At 35.9% G+C, this 25,733-nt stretch overlaps 3 protein-coding genes across 3 annotated transcripts; 2 read left to right on the forward strand and 1 right to left on the reverse strand.

The window, feature by feature from the left end:
- The first annotated feature begins 410 nt into the window (after positions 1 to 410).
- Positions 411 to 4,706, forward strand: LOC105058446 (plant cysteine oxidase 3). Its single transcript, XM_029268469.2, is given in 8 exon segments — positions 411 to 433; positions 435 to 532; positions 535 to 567; positions 664 to 818; positions 1,344 to 1,488; positions 3,888 to 3,956; positions 3,959 to 4,093; positions 4,184 to 4,706. Coding segments are annotated over 8 exon segments (756 nt in total). The 3' UTR covers positions 4,282 to 4,706.
- Positions 4,707 to 7,437: 2,731 nt separating this feature from the next.
- On the forward strand, positions 7,438 to 12,388 carry LOC105058445 (small ribosomal subunit protein eS6). The gene is made up of 6 exons (XM_010941387.4): positions 7,438 to 7,621; positions 7,797 to 7,861; positions 9,970 to 10,027; positions 10,143 to 10,251; positions 10,450 to 10,722; positions 11,957 to 12,388. The coding sequence occupies exons 1-6, from the start codon at positions 7,616 to 7,618 to the stop codon at positions 12,193 to 12,195; spliced, it is 750 nt and encodes a 249-aa protein (XP_010939689.1). The 5' UTR covers positions 7,438 to 7,615; the 3' UTR covers positions 12,196 to 12,388.
- A 1,149-nt stretch (positions 12,389 to 13,537) lies between these two features.
- On the reverse strand, positions 13,538 to 15,629 carry LOC105058444 (peroxidase 17). Its single transcript, XM_010941386.3, is given in 5 exon segments — positions 13,538 to 13,717; positions 13,720 to 14,254; positions 14,869 to 15,060; positions 15,245 to 15,348; positions 15,351 to 15,629. Coding segments are annotated over 5 exon segments (987 nt in total). The 5' UTR covers positions 15,454 to 15,629; the 3' UTR covers positions 13,538 to 13,664.
- Between the last annotated feature and the right edge of the window lie 10,104 nt (positions 15,630 to 25,733).

A 25,733-nucleotide genomic window follows, 5' to 3' on the forward strand; every position in this document is an offset into this window, starting at 1 on the left:
TATCGAGACCGACTAATTCCACAAAGAGGTCGGGCTTCAACACTTAGACCAGCATTGTGGCTCATAATTTTGGGGTAGCTTGGGTCGGCTTAAGGGATTGAGCTAGCCCATTGTTCCAACAACTTTGAGAGGAGTAAAGGAGGTGGATGCCAAGGGGTAGAAGCCTAGACTATTGCAAATTTGAGGTTTGCGTAATAACCAAGGAATATTTGTTGCGCGACCGTAATAAAACGGTATGAATACGGGAGCGGTTGGACTGAGGAAGCCCCTGGTTAAGTTGGAGCGAGCCCACGGTTTTGAACTTTCCTTAGGTGCCAAAGGTGGTAATACCTTCTACATTTAAAGACTTTCTAGTTCAAGACCAATCATATCTATAAATCCATTCACATGGATGCCATTAGAGTTGATGAATGGTGCCATTTATCCAAGACAGATCCAGCCATGGCTGTCCACTTTAAGGAAAGGAGCAAAGTTCAATGGCTTTACGACGCCTGCAGCGTGGTTTTCTCCTCCGAGAAGAAAGGGTCTCCAGCCGCAAGCAGATCGGATGGCTACGAGGGATCCTTGGTAACAAAAACTTCACCATATCAAGCTTCCTTTATATGCTTGCAGCGATGTTCTTAAATCTTTTTTTTTCTTGCTGTTTTGATTCATGGATTCTAGACAACATCGAACCGGTCGACGTTGGAATTGATGGGTCAAGCGATGGAAGATCGCGGGTGGATGAGTCGAGTATAGTGAGTCGAGATGGGTTGATCGTAGGGCAGGTCTTGACGCAGATTACGTATGTACACATCTATGAATCTGATGATTTTTCGGTACGTAACTCTTCGATCCATCTTCTAATGCACATGCTTGTTCATTTGAAGCTGAATGTTGTATGATCATGAGTACTTTTATGAAGTTTTAAAAATTAGTGTCATAGATCGAATCCTCTAAGAGGCATGTTTTGTATCAGTATCACGTAGAGTTGTACAATTTGAAATGGCCACCATGTCATTTGATATGGCTATCAAACAAGATATGGTGGATTGCGTGCTATGCATGACAGCTATCCTTATCCAAGGACATGACATCATCTACAGTTGCATAGCTCTCTGTGATGCAAAAAAAACATGCACCAAATCCCCACTTGTAGTTTGCTTGCTAACAACAAAGTATGGATCGAGTCGCCATCATGGTTCAAATGGAACAAATTAAGTTGATCTCCATCAAATCTTCTAGAAGTGTGGCGTTCAATGTGATATTGGATTCCATGTTTTAGTTTGTCAAGACACATTTAATAGTTTCTTTAGTTCGACGTCGGATTAAATGAATCATTGACAATAGATTTGGCATGGCAGATGGGAGTGTTCTGCTTCCCAGCTGGAGCAAAACTACCGCTCCATGATCACCCAGGGATGGTGGTCCTTAGCAAAGTATTGTATGGTTCAGCCTCGGTGAAGTCCTATGATTGGGTTGACACCCCGAGTTCACGACGAAGGGAGGGTAAGCAAATCTTAAAACGAGCTAAGCCCTTCATCTAGCATGCTGGTCTTTTAAAACTCTGTTGCAGTGACTTTGATCAAGGAGTACTTGTATAATATTGATCAAATTAAATCTTGATTTGGTCCTATGTATAATATTTATAACAATTTCCTATTAAAGCTATGCTTAATCTCTTGGCAATATTTCTCCATCTATGTACTTGAATGTAGATCACAGTGGACATATGATTAGTTGAATTAAATTTAAAATCGATGTGCCCATAAAAGTTTGAGACAACAATAAATTTGGTTCACTTGATAAGCATGACAATATAAATAGCATTCATAACTAGGTGAACCAACAAAAACAGCATAATTTCCTATAGATTATATCATGTAATAATCTATTTAGCACAGAGCAGTCGCATGAATTCAAATAATCATTAATTGATAAATTATGAGAAATACCAAACACACCATCCTAGTGTTAGGCATGTGTGCCTGCTTAACAAATTATAATTGTGGTCTTTGGATATTATTCTTAGCTAATGGGTCCTTACAATCAAAATATATTGAGGCATCTATCGTTGAATTCAAAGTAAATTAAAATATAGTTTACAGAATTCCTTTATAGTTGATTTTATACCATTGCGATATTGATTATTCTTACTTTAGTAATTGTACATAATTTTCATGTTTTTCTTGTTAAAGTCGAAAAAAAAAAACATTATGTGACTTTATAAAGGAAGGTCATGATGGCTATGTAACCCAAAAAAAAAGTTTATTATGCTTAAGTCCTAACAATTTTTGTTATATGCAAAATCTATATTTTGTTAATATTTAAAGTAAGGCATTCATTCATGATTTATCCATTTGGAGATTGTTTAGTTGATATTCTAGAAGGCAAAAGATTGAGTAGTTGGATGCCACCTAATGTGGCAAGTTGACAGGGAATTTCTTGTTTTATTTCCTGTTTGCGATGAAGAGACGACTCCTGGCTACGGGGCCCATTAGCAAGAAGGTGGTTGTGGTTATGATTGGTAGGACAATCATGTCACGCTAAGATTTCAAAATATCTGATGAAAGGGAGCATCATACAAAAGGATGTAATATACCATGTTTGGATGCATGACTACCGTGGGTTTTGTCGCGGTGGTTTAAAATTTTTTTTTTTATTATTTATCTATTTTTGTCACTGGATTAAATTTGAACGATTCGGATTCCAACCAATTCAACTGTCTATATACATGACTGATACGATAAATATTTTAAAAATTAAAATTATTTTATATCATAATTAAATTATTTTTTTTTAAAAAAAATTTGTGACCACTGAAAGTGGAGGAGCGCTCGAACTACAAGCATATGTAGGGTCAGGGGGTTGGGGGGCGTAGAAGTCGTCAGCATCTCAGGACCGAAGAAAGGGGGGAGGGGTGCGGCGGGTGGGAACCGCGAGTGTCCTATAGGGGGGTATGCAAATACAGAGTGGGGTGGTGCAGAAGTCGCCAGTATGGGATGCTGGGGGTGGGGAGAATGGAAGCCGCAGGCGCATGGGGCAGAGGGGAGGTCGTGGGGGGTGGGGTGGCGCAGAAACCACCAACATTCGGGGGTGGGGGGTTGGGAGACGGGTGGGGAGAGTGGGAACCATATGTGCCCCATGGGTTGGGGGGGTGTGGGAGGTGGCAGTGCAGAAGCTGTCGGCACTGAGGCCAAGGGTGGAGAGGGTGGGGATTGCAAGTGTGTGGGGCTAGGGGAGAGGGGGTGTTTAGGGTAGGAATCGCTAGTGCCGGAGTTCGGGGGTGGGGAGGGTGAGAACCGTAGAGGAAACAAGATGCAGAAGCTATTGCTGAAGAGGGGGGGCAGGGGATGAGGGCGGAGGAGCCGTGAATGTCGGAGAAGGATGGGAACAAGGGTGGAGAAACTGCAAGCAAGCGGTGGGACGGAGGAGCAAAGAGCAGGGGGCCGGAGAGCGTGGAAGAGCTACGAAAGGAGTCATTATTTTTTAAAAAATAATAAAATATATAAAAATAATAATACATAATATATTAAATATTTTTTATAATAAAATATTATAATGGAGCATCATAATAAAATTTTAGATCGAGATCGAGATAAAGAGACTCGTGATACCAACGTCTACCTATTCTGATATGTCTCCCTTCAGCCTGCATGCCAGTGATCTCCCTCCGTAATCTAAGAAATCTGAAACTGAAAATACTTACTCTTATAGTGGTCTACTAAGGCCTCGTCACTAATTGATTTTGAGTTTTCTAGCCCCTTTGATATGTTTGATATAGCATGTCAAAGTTGTTTGCCTTTTATAAGATTCTAGTCCATATACATATAGAAGGTAAACAAGTAGCTTGATAAACTTGAACAAGAGACGGTGTTGGTTATAGTGCACTTGGGCCAATGTGGCAGGCGGGCTAGCAAAAGTTGTAGCGAATGACCAGGTCCTAGAAGCTCCATGCAAGGCATCCGTGTTGTTCCCAAGCGCGGTGGAAACATCCACTCCTTTACTGCCCTGACTCCTTGTGCTATCTTGGATGTCCTAGCTCCACCATATGCTGAGAAGCGAGGAAGGCCATCCAACTACTACTCCGAGACACCCATCCCTTCTCGTCCTGGTGAGTCTTTCAATCTCTTGACGGCTATCAAGTGAATTTGCAACAGAAGAGTACGAGTCTTTCAATCTCTCGACTTCTTGAAATATATAGGACATTCCATACTTGAAAGAAGAGGTTTGCCTGAAGATTTGGTTGTCGTTGGAGCTCGATACCGCGGCCCTGAACTCATCGTGGATGCAGACTTTTAGTGACTTGACTAACTTTGTGTCATCTTGCTTGTACATCCCTTTTTTTTTTTTCCTCTCTTTTGAGTATAAATACGGAAGAGTTTCAGAACTTATCATCAAAAAAAGAAATGAAAAGAAGTGATGATAAGTTCAGAACTTCAATATCTGAGGGTAGTTCCCTTCATTGTTTGGAGTTAAATCTTTTCATGTTCGACAGAATGATAGTTCATATAAACTCATTCAGCGAGCCGGCATTACATTTTAGACAATGGTTGTTAAGTTATGTAGAAAGAATATGTTTGTAGCCTTGAATAGAGGGTGCAGCTAAATCTCGCAGTTCTCAAGTGCCTATGTTTACAACAAACACCCATATAAAGAAATTAATAGCATTTATACCTCTGTTAAGTAATGTACGCTGAATGTTCTTGTAGAATATGTCAAATAGAAGAAAGAAAATTGTTTTTTTAGTAATTGTTGTTTGGTACTTTAGTGAATATAAATTAACTCAATTAGTTCTTAGAATAGATTTGTTGTGTATGTGACAGTGTCCTTGGGAGGATAACATCAGGTAACAAAAGATAAATCACATTCCTATTTGTTTGCCCAGTGGATCAAGTTGGCCTCGCAAAGATCTGATTTATTTTTCTACAAACTTGTCTATAACCCAATGGTTGCACCACCCTCCATTTAGAACTTGGAAGGAGTTTCTGTTTGTAACTTCTAGACCAAATTATTTGCAACCTCATTTGAATTGGAAGTTTCTGTTTGTAACTTCTAGACCAAATTATGGTTGTGATGAGACATTTAACTATTCTTATTCTTAGAGTTAATATCAAAAATACCGATCCAAATCATCTCTGAGACATTTTTAGTAAAGGAGGTTTAGCATATTCCAAAAAGGAACATCAAAATTAAGTGAAGTCTGTAGATTTAGATAAACACAAAAAATCTTATGGCTGTTCCAGTTCAAAGCATTTCATTAACCAACAAATCACAAATACTGATTACTTCTTCCCTTCATATGAATCAAAAAAGCTAAACATGCAATGTTTTTGTGTCCATTATCTAGACTCATCTTCCATCTAGGATTGATCGTGTGCATCGTATAAAATTAAAAAGGGCTATCAATCAGCAACAACACCTAATCAAATATATTTCATGGATTAGACTTTAGACAACTCTTCTTTAGTAGGTTGCACATGATGTGAACATAATAATTTTAATGATATCTATTTTACTTGAGAAGGTGGTGGAAAATATCCACTTCCAAATATTTTGATCACGTATAGGTAACACAAAAATATCAGACAAAAAGAAAATCATATCCAACATGTAACTCTCTTGCTTATCCTCTCACATCAATCAAATTATCTTTTTTGTGCTGTTTTTTTTTTAATATCATTATGAATATCAAGACATCGCATGCATCATGTCTAGCTGAATCATGAACCCAAACCCACCAACCCGAATCCACCAGCCCAAACCTGAAACTGATAACTCAACTTTATAAACCCATTAATCCAAATCCATTGATTTAAACCCCCTAACCTCATTTAATAAATCCAAACCCATTGCCGATTCTTTCTCTCTTTAATTCATGGGTTTCTGCATATTTTGGGACTCGAGGTTACTGCACTACAGCATCAACTGTCTCAATTTTTTTTTTCTTTCCACCGTTTGTGGAAGACCGTCAAATCCTCACAACAACTCTATCCATTTTCGATCAGGAATGAAAGGCTGTTGCATACAGCAATCTTTTCAAAAAAAAATTTTCATTATTCTTTTAAAAAAAAAAAATCAACTTATGATCCAACTATCCTACCATCAATCGTGATCAACAGTGGCCCAATACCCACAATGATCCCTATAATAGTGACGATCACAGTGCACTGTCGCAGTACCAACCATTCCACACCCCATGCTGTGACAGTACCAATCATTCGTATTCTCGATAACAACCCTCTCTCTTCCACATGATATTGGAGGAGGCTGTCGTTTTTTAGATAGAAACCCTCGATTATTCTGATGGTAATAAATAAAGCAAAACAAACCTCAGATCAATTGGAATCCTCTTTTTCTTATACAATGCAACAAGAGAAATAGATGGCCGCAGCACCTATGACTTCTAGTTCCAATCACACGTTTCTTTTGTTTCTTTTTCTGTGTGTTCTCGAGCTGCCAAAGCTCAACAATTGATAAAAAATATTTCTAGCAATACGTTATCCAGCAGCTCAAATGGATCAACTAAAAACAATCATTAGATAAAGTGCATGTGTCTTCTTTAATCCAGAAAAAATAAGGCATCGCCGCATTTAAAGCAAGAATTAGCCTGTCCTTTTAAATGATAGTCACCATCCATCAACAATCTGTTCAGCAACATATTATACAGTAATCAGCAACTAGTGGATAAACACCACATGGCTTTGACGGGCGATAATTTTTTTTCAAAAAAAACTGAAATGTAAAACATTTACCATGTTAGATGTACAACATCTAACATATTAGATGTGCGACACTTGTTGCATTGGGAGACTAGTGATTTTTTTTTCAGATCTATTTTTTTAAAATAAAAAATTTATTTAAAAATTTAATTTTTTTAAATAAATATTTTTTAAAAAATATTTAGATGAAAAAATAATTTACTTATTTTTTTGCATTACTAGTTTTCTGAATAATTACTAAGACATATTCATATTTCTCATAATATTTTTTATTATATAAATATTATATATATAATAATATAGTATAATATAATATATTATATTATATTATATTATAATATTTATAATAATATTTTATAATAATATAATATATATATTATAATAATATATTATTATGTAATAATATAATATATTATTATATCATTATTATAATATAGGGATATATTATGAAAGAAATAAAAAGATTAATTTTAGTATAGATGGGAAAATGATTTGCTTGCTTTTGTATGGACAAATTTTTTTACATATTTTATAAATAAATATTATTTATAAAAAATAATTTATTAATTTAGAGAAATATGAAGATTGAATAAATTGGTTAATAAAAAAATTTATCATCTTTTTGTAATATTTATTTATCTACGAATGGGCGCTTAATGTGCTTATTGTACTTGTATAGATATCACGTGTCAAATTCCAGTTCATCGTTAAGCATTATCCAAGGCTCCAAAACACCCCTTCACATCAGCTGCATCGCACGTGCCCATCTTTGGTATGGTAGGGGCCAGCCGCCAACTCGAAAACCCCGGCCTCTCGGATAAAACCCTAGCAGCCGCACCCCTTTCCCTCTCATCTCATCTATTGGCGCCGCGCTCTCTTCCGATCGCCTTCGCGCGAGGGAGGTGTAATCCAAGATGAAGGTGATCCTCTAACCCCATCCATCAAACGCTAGTCCTGAATGTAGAAAAGATTATTTTTTAAAACTTTTTTTATCGTTTTCTTGTTGATTTTTCTTACTAATGATGCTGCTCGGAGAATTTCCACGCCATTTTGTTCCCTGATCTATTTATTGTTATTTTTTCCTTTAAAATGCAGTTTAATATCGCGAATCCTACAACTGGGTGCCAGAAGAAGCTTGAGATCGATGACGACCAGAAACTGTGAGCATCTGTTTCAAATATAGTGCTTGATTTGTCTGTCTCTTCTTTTAGTAGATTCATATATATTATCAAGGTTGTTATGATTTTTTTTCCAATCATCTGCTCTCTCTTTAGTTTCTCCTATAGTTCGATGCTGTTGTAATTAAAATTTCTCGATTTTAGTTATTGACTGGCTGATTGTTAGTAATTTGTGCTAAGGAGGTAGTATCTCGTTTTTGGTTTTTGATGTGAAGTTGGGCATGAGCTCGTAAGACTGGAAGGGTAGGATATTAGAATGAAATAGTTGGTGAATACTTACTGTGTTTCGATTTTTTTTTTTTTTGGAAATATCAGCGTGGTGCATAGTTAATTTCTTTCAGATTGAACGGGTGCTTTTTGTAATTGAATTTCTTGATGGACTAGTGCTGTTAATTGTATGACTATTAAAGAAACGCCCTTAGAAACTAGCTATAAGTTTCTGTTCAAGTGGTCAGATTGTGTGGCTTTGAGTATCAGGATAACATACCATAGATAAACCCGAGTTTTAAAAAATATATGGGTGAGTTCACTCAAGAATTTTCCTTATCACTTTTCTTCTTTGACTTATGTATCCATGCAATTCTGGAAATTGTGAAAGAGTAAGCTGTTGGATCGATGGCTCTGCATGAATCTGATATTAAGATATTAGGTGGTCCAGATAAATCTTAGCTCTCTTCCTTTTTATGATATCTTAAGGAAATGAATATAGGTGAGAAAATCAATCAATACAAATGGTTCTTTGGAGCACCACAAAATTCAGACCTTGCTGGTTATGGCGCACAAGTCAATTAAAAAGGCCTCAAAAAAGGATTGAACAAGAAATAATGACTGGCAATTATCCTTACATAAAGCAATCAGCAATTTATGCGTGACCTTACATTGCTTAACGTTTTAAGAATCACCTTCTTTCCCCACTTTTCACTCCTTCATCTTCTTCCTGTAAAATAGTCCCGAACTAAGGCTTCCTATGGCGATAAGTTTGGCATTATAGCATCTATGTGCATAATTTGTGTTGTTTTTGAATACAGATGAAATCATGTGGTCCATCTCATAGGTCATAAATTTGTTCTTACTCAAGTTTGTTTGGATTTACAACCTTTTGCTTGCATGATTTCAATTGTAAAGTTGAGCATCAGTAATCCAGTTTAATATCTCTATAACTGTCAGGTACACCCCAAACAAGGTCTTAGGAAAATCTATGTTCTTCAGATCTTGCACCATCATTGTGAATTGGAAATTTCAACATCCTGTTATTAATTAGATTTTTATTTTCAAAAAAAATACTAATGTCTTGTGGGAGTCGTGTTAGAGTGGCTCTGTCATTATGAGGGAAATGCTCACTCATGCTAATGAATGCATTTTGGCAAAGTGAAATATTGAAGCCTAGAATTTTGAGGAGGCTTCATTGGAAACTATCAAAGGATGCATATTGTCATTGTCATAAACATGCTAATTCTGTGGATTCGTTATGTGTCAATAAGATGGCCCTCCTACCTCGAGTATTTTCGCCCAAAATAAAATGAGGAAGTCCCAGTTTATTTTCCATTTGGAACACTAAGCCTTAATTTGAAGTAAAAGATCCTTATTAGAACTCATGCTCTGGTATGAGAAGGGTTGGTAGCATAATTTGCCCTGTGCTGAAGCTGCAAGATATATAATTGAAGTTCTTTGCAAAATGGTCTTATCTGTTTGTTATTAGACTAGTAATTTGAATGGAGAAAAATATTATCACAGTGATTTCATTTTATTTTGGGCTAACTAATTTTTCAGCCCTAAGTGGGTAAACATTAGAAAAATTTGTGAAATCAATTGATGGACATGGTAGTTCGTAGTTAATGATTCAGAACTAGAGGGCAGAAGAAATGCAATTAGGAAGTTTGCTTGCTAGAATATAACTTGCTGATGAAAAAGATGTGAGTTGTCATCACATTGTTTAGTGTTTGAATAACTTGGATAATTATTATCTTCTGATTGTTCTTCCTGCAGTTCCAGTGTTCCATATTACTTGCAAGAAAGTTACCTGTTTATTGTGTTTATTAAAATCTATATGATCAATGATGATCTATTTATATTCTTGGGTAATTGTACAGTCGGGCCTTTTTTGACAAGAGGATTTCTCAGGAAGTTAGTGGAGATGCTCTCGGAGAGGTATGATTCAGCCAGGCGTCACCTTAACTGTGGATTTTCATACTTATTAACTTCCACTTGATTCATATTGTCAGCCCAAGATCATTCTAGTCATAGTACCTGCTATTTTGTACAGGAGTTCCAGGGCTATGTTTTTAAAATCATGGGAGGATGCGACAAACAAGGGTTTCCCATGAAGCAGGGAGTATTAACTCCTGGTCGTGTCCGCCTGTTGCTGCATAGAGGCAAGTTCATTTCAGTGTGTTGGGTCAAGTACTGACATCGCCATGCAGAATAAATAAATAACTGCAACTCCCTTATAAAACATCCAAAAAGTTACTTCATTCTGCATTCACTAATAAGTGACTGTTAGGTGGTTCATATGTATCTTGGGAGTCATGTAAACTTTTCCTTTGTTCTTCCCTATATTGTTTCAAGTGCAGGTACACCGTGCTTCCGTGGATATGGCAGACGTGATGGTGAGCGCAGGAGGAAATCTGTTCGTGGTTGTATTGTCAGTCCTGATCTCTCAGTTTTGAACTTGGTGATTGTTAAGAAAGGTGAGAATGATCTTCCTGGTTTGACTGATATTGAGAAACCAAGAATGAGAGGGCCAAAGAGGGCCTCGAAGATCCGGAAGTTATTCAACCTTTCCAAGGAGGATGATGTCCGCAAGTATGTCAACACATACCGCCGAACCTTTACCACGAAGTCAGGTGGGCCAACTTTTGTTCTCATTATGTTTAAGTATTCTTAGAATATAGTAGCTTTTTGTAGGCAAATATTTTTATGCTGACCTATAGATTGATTTATGTGTGCTTGCGATGGTCTAAAGGTTGCAGCTAACTTTGCAAGGGCTCTTGTTGTTTTATTGGTGGATATTTGTTGAATTTCCTACTAGAAAAGAAGTTATCCTAGATTAAGTAATATGGGCAACACTTGAGTGAAAGTGAATAATATAAAACATGAGTGAATACTATATAGATATTTATCAGTAAGATACAGATGAACAATTCAGAGTTCAACGGAGAATGAACATTACTCATTTTTTGGGAAATTATATGATTGGTTCTTTGTAATCATTGATAAATTTCTATTTATTACGTAACTGTTGCATTTGAATTGGTGTCTTATGGGGACTTCCAGAGGTACTAATTACATTTTGACGAGAGACCACTTGTTACCATTGCAGATCATTTAAGATTTTGTTCTCATTAACGTTAATTCAACAATTGAATGTTGTCCGTATTATTATATTAAATGAATAGTCCTATAAAATCCTGATGTTAAAGTACGGCATGTGTTTTGTTTTCGACCATATGATAGGTGTTGCAGCTATGCTGCTTTATTTTGTTAGGATAAAATTTTTTTTCTAAAATTCTGTTCCAAAATAACTGGCCCTGGAGAAGTGTCACTGTTTTGTGTTTTTTGGATGTGAACAGTATATGGAACAATTGTCTAGATTGTGTCATCGTCTTCCTACTTAAAGGATGATAGGAAACAATATATACATCAATCATGCCTTTATGTAGCGACTTTTAACCGCCATCTTAAGATCCTGTTCATTTAGGTCGATCTAGATTCATTTTTGTTGCAAGTCCCTATTGGAATTTTCATGTTTGTTGTGCTCAAGTTACTGCAAGGTGTAGTAACTGAATGACCTGCCTTCTAGGGTTATATGTGTTTAGGTTGATTTATATTCAAGTTTGCTACAAGTGCTATTTTCTTTTTTAGCATTTATGGGAAAAAAGAGCAGCCCTTGGACTACTTTGAAGCTGTTTTCATCGCAGATGCAGCTTGCATGTTGACAATTGTATTTCCAACATGGGACTTATCGTGGGCCCTAGCTGATCTTTTATCATGTTAAACCTTTTTTTCTTTAGTGAGAAGGGAAAGAAAGAACGAAAGAAAAGCTTCCTAATCATGTTGTTGTGCATATAAATATTGTAGGAAAGAAGTGCAGCAAGGCGCCTAAGATTCAGAGGCTGGTAACCCCCTTGACCCTGCAAAGGAAGCGAGCCAGGATCGCCGAGAAGAAGAGGAGGATCGCGAAGGCCAAGTCTGAAGCTGCTGAATACCAGAAGCTCCTTGCCATGAGGCTCAAGGAGCAACGGGAGCGCCGGAGCGAGAGCTTGGCGAAGAGGAGATCTAAGCTCTCTGCTGCCTCCAAGCCATCTGTTGCAGCCTAGAGGACATGTCTGATTGAAGGAAAACAATATTTAGACAATGAGTATTTCCATTTGTTTGAGATGAAATTTGTCTTTCTGCCGGTTATCGTAGATTGTGGGATGTTGCATTGAATTGGAATATTTCTCTCTTGGTATTGAGTTTGGACTCAAAAACTAGTTTTAGGTATATTGGGTTATTCCATTTGTGTTGTGAGTACCTGTCTCAAAATTCTGAGATAATCATCTGAAGAGTTAAAAATGAGAAGGCGAGTTGATGGTTAGATTGTTGCCCCGGTTTGACTGTAACATTGCTGTTTGCCATGACAGATCGTGAAAAATGTCTGGTTGAGTCGGATCCGGTTGCTTCTATCGTCGGTCAAAGGGAACAAAGAAAGCTCCTAATTTGCATTCGTTCTATGCGTAAAGAGGTTGTCAAAATATTTTTCAAAAAAGAAAATTTCTGAAAAGGGTGGGCAATGCGGTAAATACCGCACTCTCCTTTCCTCAGATCTCAACTCGAGAGTTTTGATTGCTTTTCCTAATACTGTTCTTCTTTCCATGATGTAATATGAACATTAAAAAATTTACTTTCATTTTGGAGGTGATTTAATATTTGTATTTCATGATTTAATATTTTTTTAAAGCTAAGTTCTAACTTTTCCCACATTTTATCTAAATTTATCGATTCTTTTTTTCCTTAATCTTGAAATCTTCAGCCTCGTTGAGTAGTTCCCAATGCTGCAGTTGGTTTTACGGTTCATGCAATTTCTTTATGGATAGAATGATGTTTGATCTGTGAATGATTAAATTATGGGAGTTGCCACGGTGGTTTCAAAAACATTGTATACAACAAATTTTTTTATTTTTTCTTATTGTTCGTTTGATTATGAACGATTTTTTTTTTTTTTTTTCAAAGTCAACTCATTACAGCCGGTGGAAAGTTCACATAGGGTTGCCATCATGACAAGCACCGTAATTTAGAGGGCATCCAGAGTTAATGTTTAACAACACTTGGGGGTCAGGGTCATAATCGACCGCCTTCTTCCACGTCTCCCTCCTCGTCCTCTGCTCTTATCCTTGGCTCCGCCCCTCCCCCTCTGCCGACCCCCGTCCTCGTCCGTCGCCGCCGACGAAAGCGCCTCCTTCTTCCTCGTCTCCCTCATACTCCTCCACCTCCACGCCCCCAAATTATACATGCAAAAGACGGTCCTTCTCCAGTTTTTGTTTATGAATTGCTAAGCCTAGCCTTATCTCAATGGGAAGAAAACAGCTTGGTTCCTTCCGAGAATCTATCCTACATTCAGCTTAGGAAAACCTTCCCAAGGACAAGCAAAGAAGTACACATCCACAGAAATCATCAATATTAAAGCATAATAATCATCCATATAATATATAAATGGTTCCTTTATGGTATATATATGACAAGAGACCATATATTCTTAGCGATTAGATATGTCTTTCACCAATTCACTATTTCCCTCATCAAAATTCTATATCTCTGCATGGGATAGCCCATCATTCACCACTCGACAATTCCTCCGATCTCTCCTCTCTTATCAGATTGCAAGTCACCCATCTTAACCATTCCTTCAATGAAGGCCGAGAAGAATGCTGCTTGATCACGGCTAAACTTTTTAACCACCTTTCCAGTCCTAGCATCCCCTGAGTACAAAGTCTGATCAGAGTTGAGGAACCCCTTCTTCTGAACCAAGTCCTTGAAGTACTGGTTATCGAACACAACCGGAGTGGCGTCGAGCCCGCCGGTCATGTTCTCATCACCACCCTTTGGACATAGTTCATCCAGCTTCTTTCGATACTCGAGGTCGATTTCTGGATCAGGCCGGCCTGTGCCAGATTGATTGTAGAGGCGGAAGACGATCGAGAAGCATCGAGCCTGGCCGATGGAGTGAGAACCCGATAGGGCGACCAAGTCGGTGACGCTTAGATTGAATTGGTGGAAGAGGTTGATGAGGAAGGCTGCATTGGCTCTGGGACTTGGCATGATGTTGTTGGAGTTCTCTTGGCTAGCTGTTAAGCTATCCTCTCTTCCCAGTCTCACTTCCCAGCTGGGTCCTCCACTCTGCCAAAAATAAGCACACAGCTGATTTGAATTAGACTATATGACTTAGAAACAACACTTACATAATTCTGTTCCTCTGAATAAAATTAACCAGAAAATGCAAAAGTTCAAAAGTTATGTTTGATTTTGTGAACTTTCTAAACAAATGCTTGATTCTTTAATTCATCAAATTAATGTTGGCCGCATTACCATTTGCAAGAAACCTGTACATGATGAGAATAAATTTTAGTAACAAGATACATTGAACTAAAATGTAAGTTCTTATAATTTGACCATTTATGGACCCAATTCACAGACCAACTGACGCACTAAGATAAAACTATTCTTTTTTTGAGAAGTGATAAAACTAATTAATTCTTAAACGGACCCTTTTATGGAATCAAAATAGCAAATGCACTAAAATAAACTGAAATTTACTCCTTAAATACTTTGAAAAAAAAACAGACACTTCTGATTCATTCAAACTGTATGAATAAGGAATGCTCAAACAGGAACAAATAAGAACGAAAGCCGGATCAAAAATTAGTCCTAAAATTTTCTCAGTTGAAGAAAGTATGGTGTAAAAATTGGACACGCTGAAAGAAGTGATTCATATTAGAATATTGTTATTTTACCAGTACAACGGCATCTCTTGCGGCCATGATGATGATATCGGCGCACGAGACGACCCCCGGGCATCGCTGCTCCAACGCCTCCTTGACCTCGTCGATCACCTCGTAATCACGCAGAGAGTCGATGTTGGACAAAGCCAGCTTCTCGCCGAGCATGGTTGGCGTGTCATCCAATAACACAGACCCATCACATCCCTGAAAGCTAGGCCAAATTAGAGAAGAAGGTAAACTGAAACTAGTAACCTATATAAGTAAATCACTCGTATATATATATGATGACCCCAACAACAACGAAAGGAAAAAAAAAACTAAGCTATTTAAAGATACGTTACGTGATAAAAGTAAGAAGGAACAAGAAGTGTGTGAGCTCATAGCTTACATTAACGAAGCAGTCGTGGAACTGAAGCCTCATGATGGAGGCGGCACTCCTGGGCTCTCGGATCATAGCTCGGAGCATCACCGACCGCACGATGGACTCGGCCTCGGACACGTCTCGGAGTAGTATCCATAGCTTAGTTTGGTGGCAGCAATGGCGATCTCTGGCGCAAGGAAGAGGGAGAGGAGGAGAAAGATGAAGAGGGGATACATGTTGGCTTTGTGTTGGTGGCAGTAGAGACATCAGTTGGCCAAGGGAGGGTTTTTATAAGGTGTTCCTATGTGCGTGCTGCTATTAGGTACACTGGAGTTTGTGATGTTCCATTGGCTTGATGCATGGCTCGGATTTATGAACAAGTGGGTGGATATATTCTGAGGGTGGTGGAGTTGGGGAGGGTTGTTCAAGGCCCTCACGTTGATGGTCTGGGAGGGGATAAGGGTGGTTTTAATGGGGGGGACGTCTGCTACTGATGGAAGGAATAAAGAATAAAGGGTGGCAACCGGCCAAACCAATGGGCAGAGGTTGCTTTGATATGTGGGCATCCAATCCTCGGTAAATTGCTTCACTATTCCCCATAAATTCCGTCAACCTATTTACCAGATTGGACCCACCAATCTTGTGGGTCCATGCGTTTTGGATTTTTCTTTTCACTGGAAATTAATGTTTTATATTACAGGACATTCATGTTTGTTTTAAGATTCGATATGAAATAGTATTAAAATCAAGAACGAGAAATAAAGATTTTAGTAAACAGATCTTGACCAGTTTTAAAAATATTTTAAAGAGAATATTGAAGTTATATCTTAATAGTAGAATATATAGTTGGAAACTTTTTATTGTACGTAAATGAGTTATATGTGCAACGCACTCTGACCCAATATATAAAAATATTTTAAAAAAATTAAAACCAGGCTCATAGACAAAGATATAGGAAACTTTTCGTTTTAATAGTAAATATATAGTTGGAAACTATTTATTGTACATAAATGTGCATGTTACTCGAGCCCGTAATGGGTGTATATCAGCGCCGAAGTAAATACTTGAGCAAAATGGCTAGGTTTGGCTGATGCTCTTAATGTATAATAGAGGTCTAGCTAGATGAGGATTGGTTGCATGTAGATTTGGCAATTATATTCGATCCAGATGGATCCCGACTCAATCTGAATCTAATGAGTCTAATTGGTCAACATATTGACCGTATTTTGATCTGATCCGATCCGAATCCGATAAATTTATATTTCGGATCGAATCTGATCGGGTTCGGATAGTGATCATTTCGAATCATTATTCGATCCAAATATGATCTGATCTTATATATATATTATTCAAATATGGCTGGTTGTATGTAATGTGGACCTTATAGCTTTTAAGTTTGGTTAAGGACTCAAGGACTGAAGATTGGTAATGGATTATTATTCAATGTTTCTATTTTTATCTAGAAAATTTTATTTAGACTAGACAAGTATCCGATTGGATAATTGATATCCAATTGGGTAAAATATAGATAAAGAATATATTGACCCATTGATCATGAATCGAATTTAGATTAAAATATTAAGATATCAGATTAGATTCGGATCGATCTCAATCTGCATCCCAGCCGGTCCATTGCCAAGCCTAGTTGTAAGGCAGAATACGAGTCTAACCAATCCACCTACAAGCCTTGGGCAAAGGATAACTTTTGCCTTCTAATCATACTATGTGAAACTGGATACATAATACATCATCATTAATTAGGACTTGGTTCCGGTAAAAGCGCTGCAGGCCTGCTTGGACTAGTGTGTGGTCTTGAACTTAAACAAAACACAACTTGTTTGTCTGACAGGTCATGGTAGCTGACCTTTGATCTAACTTCTTGCGAGCGTTCGCTTGATTTGACTGTGAAAGTCTTTGCTTAAACTATAAACTTTAAAGCTCTTTTTTGAGTGCTCCCTATTTTTCCTAGATCCATACTTCACTAGCTTGTCAAATTGGTGTTGGAGATTTCGTATATTAAAATCAAAGAAAACATGCAGAAGTAGAGTAGTTCGGCTAGATGTACCATTTAAGGCATTCTCTTAATAATAATTATTTTCTGCTATATAGGTAGATTTTGTGAAAACTATTGTCTCCGGAATATAGAACCCACACACATTTTATACTTTGGTTGCATCCTCAAGTATCGCACACCAATACATTTTATACTTTAGACTGCATTCCAAAGAATTGCACATCAATATCCGTAGTTGCTAATTTATAACTAAGAGAGTATGTTGGAAGAGAAAAGAGTATGGTTGTAAGAGAAAAGATAATTATAATAATTAAAGAAAAATTATCAAAATTTGCTGGAATACATTGTAATATATAAAAATGAAAAGAAGTGACTTTTCGTAAAAACATAATAGGTTGCATCCTCAAATAACGCACACCAATGCAACTTATACTTTAGACTGCATTCCAAAGAATCATACACCAATATCCGTGGCTGCTAATTTGTAACAGAGAGAATATGTTGGAAGAGAAAAGAGTATGGTTGTAAGAGAGAAGATAATTATAATAATTAAAAGAAAGAAAATTATCTAAATTCGCCAGAATACATTGAAATATATAAAAATGAAAAGAAGTGATTTTTCGTAAAAACATAATAGTCAAAATTTTAAATTTTTATTAACAAATCAGAAAAGTAAATGAAGTCTCTCGTTATCAAGGGAAACAAACTCTCAAAGTTTTTTTTTAAAAAAATGTTGCCAATTGCTTAGAAGAAAAAAATTATTTAGAAAATAAAATTTTAAACTTGGCACCAATGGAAGGTTGAGAAATCGTGAGGTATAAAATTGCAAACAAAAAGAAACTACAGTATAAAAAAAATAGTACTACAAGCTTTAGATGAAAAGAGATATCCGATGGAATTAAATCTGAACCAGTATACTGTTCATCTTCATCTGAAATTTATCAATGCAAGCATGGATATTAATAGCTCACTTATTTACGATAAAAAATGATTACATATATGGGTCTATGTAAATCCAAATTACTATGCTCAAGAATCAAAGCTCAACTACAGTAATTATAGTAAGGCCATCTTTGTTTCATGAATGATCAGGAACAATTCTGAATAAGATAAACTTGTCCAACTTTAATATGTGAAAGTACTTTTTTGATATGAGAATAAAGTGTATTAAAGGATGAATACTGTTGAGATTCCATATAAACTGGTTTTTGACAGTGAAAATACAAAACAATTATCCAATTTTGAGATTGCAGGACTTCCATTCAAATCCGTAGACTTTACTAGCTTAGTAAGTTGACATCCTCGAAAAACTATTTTATCAAATATTTTTGATTAAATGTTTTTTGTTCAAATCAATTCAGCTTTTGTCCTATGTTCTTGCAAGGAGTATATTACGTCAACTCAAATGACATGAACAAAAAAAAATATGCTCGGAGGACTAACCAAAGTAATTGGCAGCAATTTGAAAGCATAACCCCACTTGCGGATTATATTCCATGATAGGTTGGGTACCACCAACCCACTTGCCCGTTTTGAGGTGGGCTAAAGATGACAGCCTTGTGGTTGGGCTTGGTGGACCGCTACTTTGCTTTCGTTGGCACCAACGGTCTTCGTGGTGGTCACCTTACGTGTCACGTGGTAGGCCTTGGCGGCCACTAGGGGTGGCAAAGGAACTGAGCCTATCATAAATAGATCGGTTCATAAATAAATCAGATCATAAATTATCAATTCAAATTTAAATTTAATTTATTTATTAAATAGATAAAAATTTAAATCTGAATTTCATCTATTTATTAAATAAATAATACATCCATCTATTTAATCTATTTATTAAATAGATCAAAGTAGGTTAAACGAGTTAAACAGATTAAACAGATCAAGTTAAATGGATCAGAAATAGGTTAAACAGATTTTAAATAGGTTAAACGGATCTTAAATGGGTTAAACAGATTAAACAGGTCGGGTTAAATGGGTCAGAAACAGGTTAAACAGGTTAAATGAATTATCTGACTCAACCCAATCTAAATATTAAATGTGTTAAATGAATTAAACGGATCAGATATCTAAAATATATATCCAACCCAATTATTAAATGGATTAAACAGATCGATCTGTTTATGATCCGAATCCATTAGCTTAAATCCAAACCTATTTATGGTGGATCGAACATGAATCAGATTGATGGATCGAGTCATATTTTGCCAGCCCTAGTGGCTACGGAACCAAATAGAGGTCAACCTTCGAGTGGATACGAGTTGAAAGGCTTGTTACATATCTTGTTGTCCTAATTTGATTCGGTCTTAGCTTGATCTGACCTATTGCCAGCTCTAGATTTGAACACTTCATCAAGCTTAATTATTTCCAAAAATTATCAATTTTTAAAAGCATTTTGAGTTCTATTTTATTTAATTTATGAACAAGATCTCAGTTATATTAACTTCTGAATTTTTAGACCTATTCTTAAGTTGCCTCTCACCATATGATGTTATACTCCCGCATACGCCGCATCTGGTTGTGATGTGGTTGTATAAATTTGTGATAGATTTTTTTTTTTGATATAAACGGACGATCATACCACTCTGATATGAGTACAATCCATAAAATCTAAATATAAAATATTATAAAATATCTATAGACACACATCTCCGTAGTGCCATGATCAATCTACGATGTGATTGACAATAAATAATGCCACCCAATCCGCGATGCTATTCATCTCTTGATAGATATGTCGTCGCAGAGAAGTGGCCACGGGATTCCAAGATATCATAGAGCAGCGGATGAACTTCTATCCATTTTGTCTCGTCTCGAATCTAGTCAATAACCATGACAGAATCATTTTTCATAAAAATACTCTCCGCATGTAGCTTCTGCCATGCGTTGGAGATCCCCACCCAAGCTGCAAACTTGTGATAGGCTTTAGGATCAAAATTTCTAAGCTTATGCCAAATTGGGCTGGCTAGGAATGATCTTAAACACAGCCCAACCCAGTTTCACTTGAAAATAATATATATATATATAATATATATAATATATATATATATAATATATATATATATATTATATTTGCATGTTTGTGTGTGTATATTACAATATAATGTCAAATATATTAAATTATAGAATTATGAAAATGTCATTTTTTATGTCTCGTCTATATTGTAATTGCATCCAATACTAAGATGCACCATCTAAGACTTTAACCCAAAAAGTTTGGTTGATACATAGAGGGGTGTCACAACCAAGACAAGCTCAGGTTCTTTAAGGTTGAAGCCATTGTATATATCATATATCCCCCTATAACGTTGAACATTTGCTTCATCTTCTCGACTGACACATGAATAAAAGAAGAAGATCCTCCATATCTCATCTATTTGGACTCTCGCTTCCTTTTGTAATGCTATAGATCAAATTTCTTCTTGATTCTTATTTGTGTTTCGAGGCTGCTTTTGCTGACCTTATAATTGTCGTTTTTAGTTTGGGCTATTGGGTTCAGGCTCCACCAATACTTATTTCCTTATTACCCAATTATTCTGGATTTTTTGTTTTAATGAATAGAAAGTGGGTGATCAAACAGACCAACACCTTATCTTCCTTAAAAAAGAAAATTATTGTCTGGTTTTTGAAACATCCTGTATCTTTTTCTCTACGCTGAAAATCCCAGCATAGCCCCAGCCAATGTTACCCTAATAAGAGTGTTCTAAACATTTTTTCTATCTTACATTTTTTTTTTTCCCAACATAATCCAATGAACCTGCCTTGATCCAACTCCACATTAAAAATCCAAACTATGCTTGAGATAGAGGTGCTTTGTGGGATACATCCTAGCTTGAGGCCAAATTGGGATGGGTGAGGATTGAAGCCCATAAAGGTTGGGTTGGATTGATCTTCTTGCTGGATCTATTGTTTAAGTTATTTGGTAGCAACCCTATTTGGCTTAGAATTTACATGTATGATTATTAATTGTGATTCTAAAAAGAAGATAAATTAAGGTATCCTCCATGGTAGATTTTTTTCTACTAAAAAATAAGAAACAAGAGGCCTTCACTATTAAGTTATTCCCTTCAGAAAAGGTTTTGTCACGCCCCGAACCCAACATCCGGTCGGATACGTGATGGCCGCACACTCTTTAGAGCAAGTCCTAAAGAATATGCAGGCCAAATTAAATCGTTACAACCTTAACATCCATAATAATTTATTTCAACAATAATTTGTAAAACTTGCATAATTACAATTTAAATTTCTTCAATTCTCTGATCAGATACTATGACACTCTATTTATCCTTCTGCTCATCCGTTAATCCAAGCTATAGCCAATCATAAGCATCCTGTAACTCTGAGAAGAAAAGAAAGATGAAAGGGTGTGAGCTTTACAGCCCAGTAAGACTTCCCATATCACACTGATATAGTAATATAATCTGAAAATAAGAATAAGTAATAAAATATAAAATCTCATGTTCAATGTCCAGAATAATGCAAACATCCATAAATTTTCTGTCTTGTTAAAATAGATGCATAATCATACGTTAACAGGTGAAACCCTTTTATTCAACAATTATTTCATGTCTTATCTTTCATTTCTCCTTTCATAATCACATGAATCTTAACAGTTTCTTTCCGGCTCTGGACTATCCAAGTCTATACCTCAGTCACCATCCGGATCGAATCCACTTAAAAATCTTTCAAGACTGTCCCAGGATGAGCTCCTGACCGGCTGTCCCACGTACCAAAGCCCGTGAGAGCCTATCCCAGGCATAAGCTCCTGACGGGCTGTCCCAAGCATGAGCTCCTGGCCGGCTGATCACCTGTAAGCCAATGGGGGCTGTTCCACATGATAAGACTAGTCTATACCATATATCTCTTTCTTTTCATTTAATCATTATGTGTTGATTTCATCAAATCAATTCTGACTTGCATTATGATCAATTCAGATATGTCATATCCATATAATCATGCCATCAATCTCTGATACATATATATTGACGTAACATACTCATGCTCAAAATCAAATAACAATATCTCAGGTATAATAAATTCATCGATCTCAAATCCGACGATGCAAGACCAGCAGTAAAATAGCATATATATAATAGTGATCATGTACAGAGATTCTTACCTTTACCGGTGACTGATCCAAGCACAGAAATCAATGTTCTTTTTTTGACTTATGAATTTCTTTAACAAAATATTCCACTCGATATCATATGCAGACAATCATCTCTTCATAACCCTGATCAAATATAAAAATCATATATAGAGAAAATTATTGATAATCGATTTTAATAACACAAATCGAGGACCTCTCTTAGGATTAATCAAAATTAGGATTTATCTAAGTATCTGGATTCTCCACTATTCATAAGACTTCTAAAGAGAAAAATCCATAAAGAGAGAGAAAATTTTAGAGAGAGAAAGTAGAGAGAGAAACTTTCGTATCCTTCCGATGAGGCAGTCATGATCGAAATCATCAGAGGTCCTATCAGGGTGACTCAATATGAATCAAGTGTTACAAATTTCGAATAGGATCGGACTGGGATCAGATCTACTGCATGAATTTCGGAGCAATCTCAATTATCATATTTTTAATTCAAATATATCCTAGGGTCTGTGATGCAATCAGAGAGAGAGTAGAAAGATTCTAGAGAGATAAAATCCATAAAAAGAGAAAAGATCTAGAGAGATAAAATAGAGAGAGAATCTAGAGAGAGAAATTGGAGAGAGAAGTAGAGGAGGAGAGAGAGAAAAATTTTTCTCTCTTCTTCTTCTTTTATTTTATTTTATTTTTATTTTTTCTTTCTCTTTTTCCCTTTTTTTTTTTTCCTTTTTCTTTTCTTTTTCTTTTTCCTTTTCTTTTCTTTTCTTTTCTTCTTCTTCTTTTCTTTCCTTCCCGCGGCTTGTTTTTGACCGAAACAGGGGATCTTTGATCCCCTCATTGGTTGGCCGGCCGGCGGCACAGCCGGCACGGGGATGGTCGGCGGCCAAAGGAGAGGTGATCCGACGGCAAGAGGCGGCCAAACCGGTGGTCGGCGGTGACCACCGGCGACGGAAAACGACAAAAAGAAGGATTTCTTTCGCAACAAAATCCGGCGACTCCGATCACCGGCGAGCGTGCACATCGGCACGGAAGGAAGGGGAAGGAGAGAGGAAGGGGAGGAGGCTTACCTCCGTCGCCGGCGAAGCTTTTCTGGCGAGAAATTGGACGTCACAGTGATGGGTCTCCGTGAGGAATTTTCGGTGATTGCCGCCGTTTTGCCCCGAGATTTTCGATGGAAAGGAGAGAGGAGGATCTCCTCCTTAAATAGGGCCGGAGGGAGCTTGTCTCCGACTCCGATTAGGAGCCGTTGAACGGAGGAAGAAGACTCCTCCCCTATTTCTTTCCTTTTTTTTTTTTTTTTTTGGTTTGGGCTGTGGCTGATTTTGGGCCGGGGTGTTACATTCTCCTCCCATTCAAATAATTTCGTCCTCGAAATTAAGTTATGTTGTTTGAAATATATTTCAAATATACATTCTTCATGTCATTCTCAAGCTTACGATAATGTCATATATATTATTTATTTCTCATGATCTTGTTATAACAAAAATTATTTGAAATTTCAAACTCATCCCTTCTTATTGATTTCTCAACTTTTTGAAGAACTGTAACATTTTAGACTTGTATTAATATACCACCCTTATTTATCTAATACATTTCACTCGAAATTCATAATTATCTCAGACTACCCTTGATAGAAAAATAAATAAAAGTCAAACATCGGCACTCTTCACAATCATCGATTTCTTTCTTCACTTGATATTTCAATAAATTTTATATATAGACTCTCATCTTAAGAAAAATCTCAATCTTCTATATCAGTTCAAGTAACAATATTAAATTTTTAAAAATATGAGATCTATATTAGGACTTTCTAAGTTTGAACTAATACCAGAACTATCAAGCTGTTAATAAACTTGAGATATCTAGAATTTCTTGGTATTATCTACAATGAAGCAACCTACTGACAAAAATTATCTGGCTATGATCAGATTAGATCAAAATTTATAGCATCCTTTCATTATCAATAAAATCCTTCCTTATTTACAACTAATGTATTTCATCATAATATCTTTTGATTTAAGAGATTAATATTTCTAATCAATTTAATCCACCATGCCTTGCTGCACACTCTGATCTTAATTTATCAAATTATATAATTATATCAAAGATAAAAATATCCTTATATGTTAGATCGATCCAGGATAGATCCAACCTTCAAATTTCATATAAGACTTACAGTAAAATTTTAAGTTTCTTTATCTTTACTACCTTTGGGTATAACATATAAAAATTAAATCTTGATCTACTTTCTATGTTTGAAATCATTATATAAGTTTCATCACTCTTCAAGAATCCAACATGTCTAGAATCAATTGGAGTTAACCTTAGATTTACCTTACAATCATTTAGATAATTCCTAAATCAATCTTCCTTCTTCTTTTTTTTTTTTTTAAAAAATTAATTCTAACTTGACAAACTAGAAGAATTTAAGCCAACATCCTTAAGTAGAGTCAACTTGATTATTTCTTATAGAGCTCTCTTCATCATAACTCTTAATATTAATCAATAAATCTATACAAAATCTTGTCCCTTGTATAAGTCATTCAAAATTTAGCACTAGCAAGATGTCTTAGTTCAATTTAAAAATCCGAACTTTGACTTGAATAATTAATACACTTCACCATCTTCAACAATCACAAGAAAAATTAAAAAAAATCTAATCCCAAGATAGTAATACGAATTATTTAAGGATTTCATCGTAACCTGTATATTATACTCTGATAAAATAATTTTTTTTTTAACAACAATATCAAAATACTTTTGATCCACTTAGAAAAAAATAAACTTTTGACTTGAAATTCAATGCAACTTGAAAAATCAAGGAATCATATTCAAAATATGATATTTTGAGTAACCAAAGATTTCACCAAGATGTGTATCTCATATTCTCATAATAAAATTCAAGTATATTTTTTATTTAAAATTAAGTTTCATATATGACCTTTTATAGGTTCAGTGTTCAAAAATATTTCTCTCTCATATGATGTAATTTCTTTTTAGACCATACCATAATTAACTTTCTTTGATAAGTCCAAAATTCATAATGTTCAGACAATTATCATTGGAAAAAAAAATCATGATCTTCAATCATATAAGTTTTATATTCCAAAATCATCTAGTATACTCAACATAACTTATTAATACCTCCCACTTCATTCCAAGGTCAACTCTTTTCATACTTAGGTCAACCTTACTAATTGAAATCTAAGATATAACTCGTCAATTCTATTATAGACATCATATACCACTTATACATAAAGTTTCATCATAGTATTTATTGATTCAAAATCCAAATATTGATTCCTTTCTTTTATATCAATCATGTTCCTTATGATCGTAACCTAGGTTTAAATATCACTAAAGTCATAATTTCAAATAATTATAATCTTAAGCTTAAATACCATTTAAAT

This window comes from Elaeis guineensis, chromosome 15 (assembly GCF_000442705.2).
Source record: "Elaeis guineensis isolate ETL-2024a chromosome 15, EG11, whole genome shotgun sequence".
Lineage (NCBI taxonomy): Eukaryota > Viridiplantae > Streptophyta > Magnoliopsida > Arecales > Arecaceae > Elaeis > Elaeis guineensis.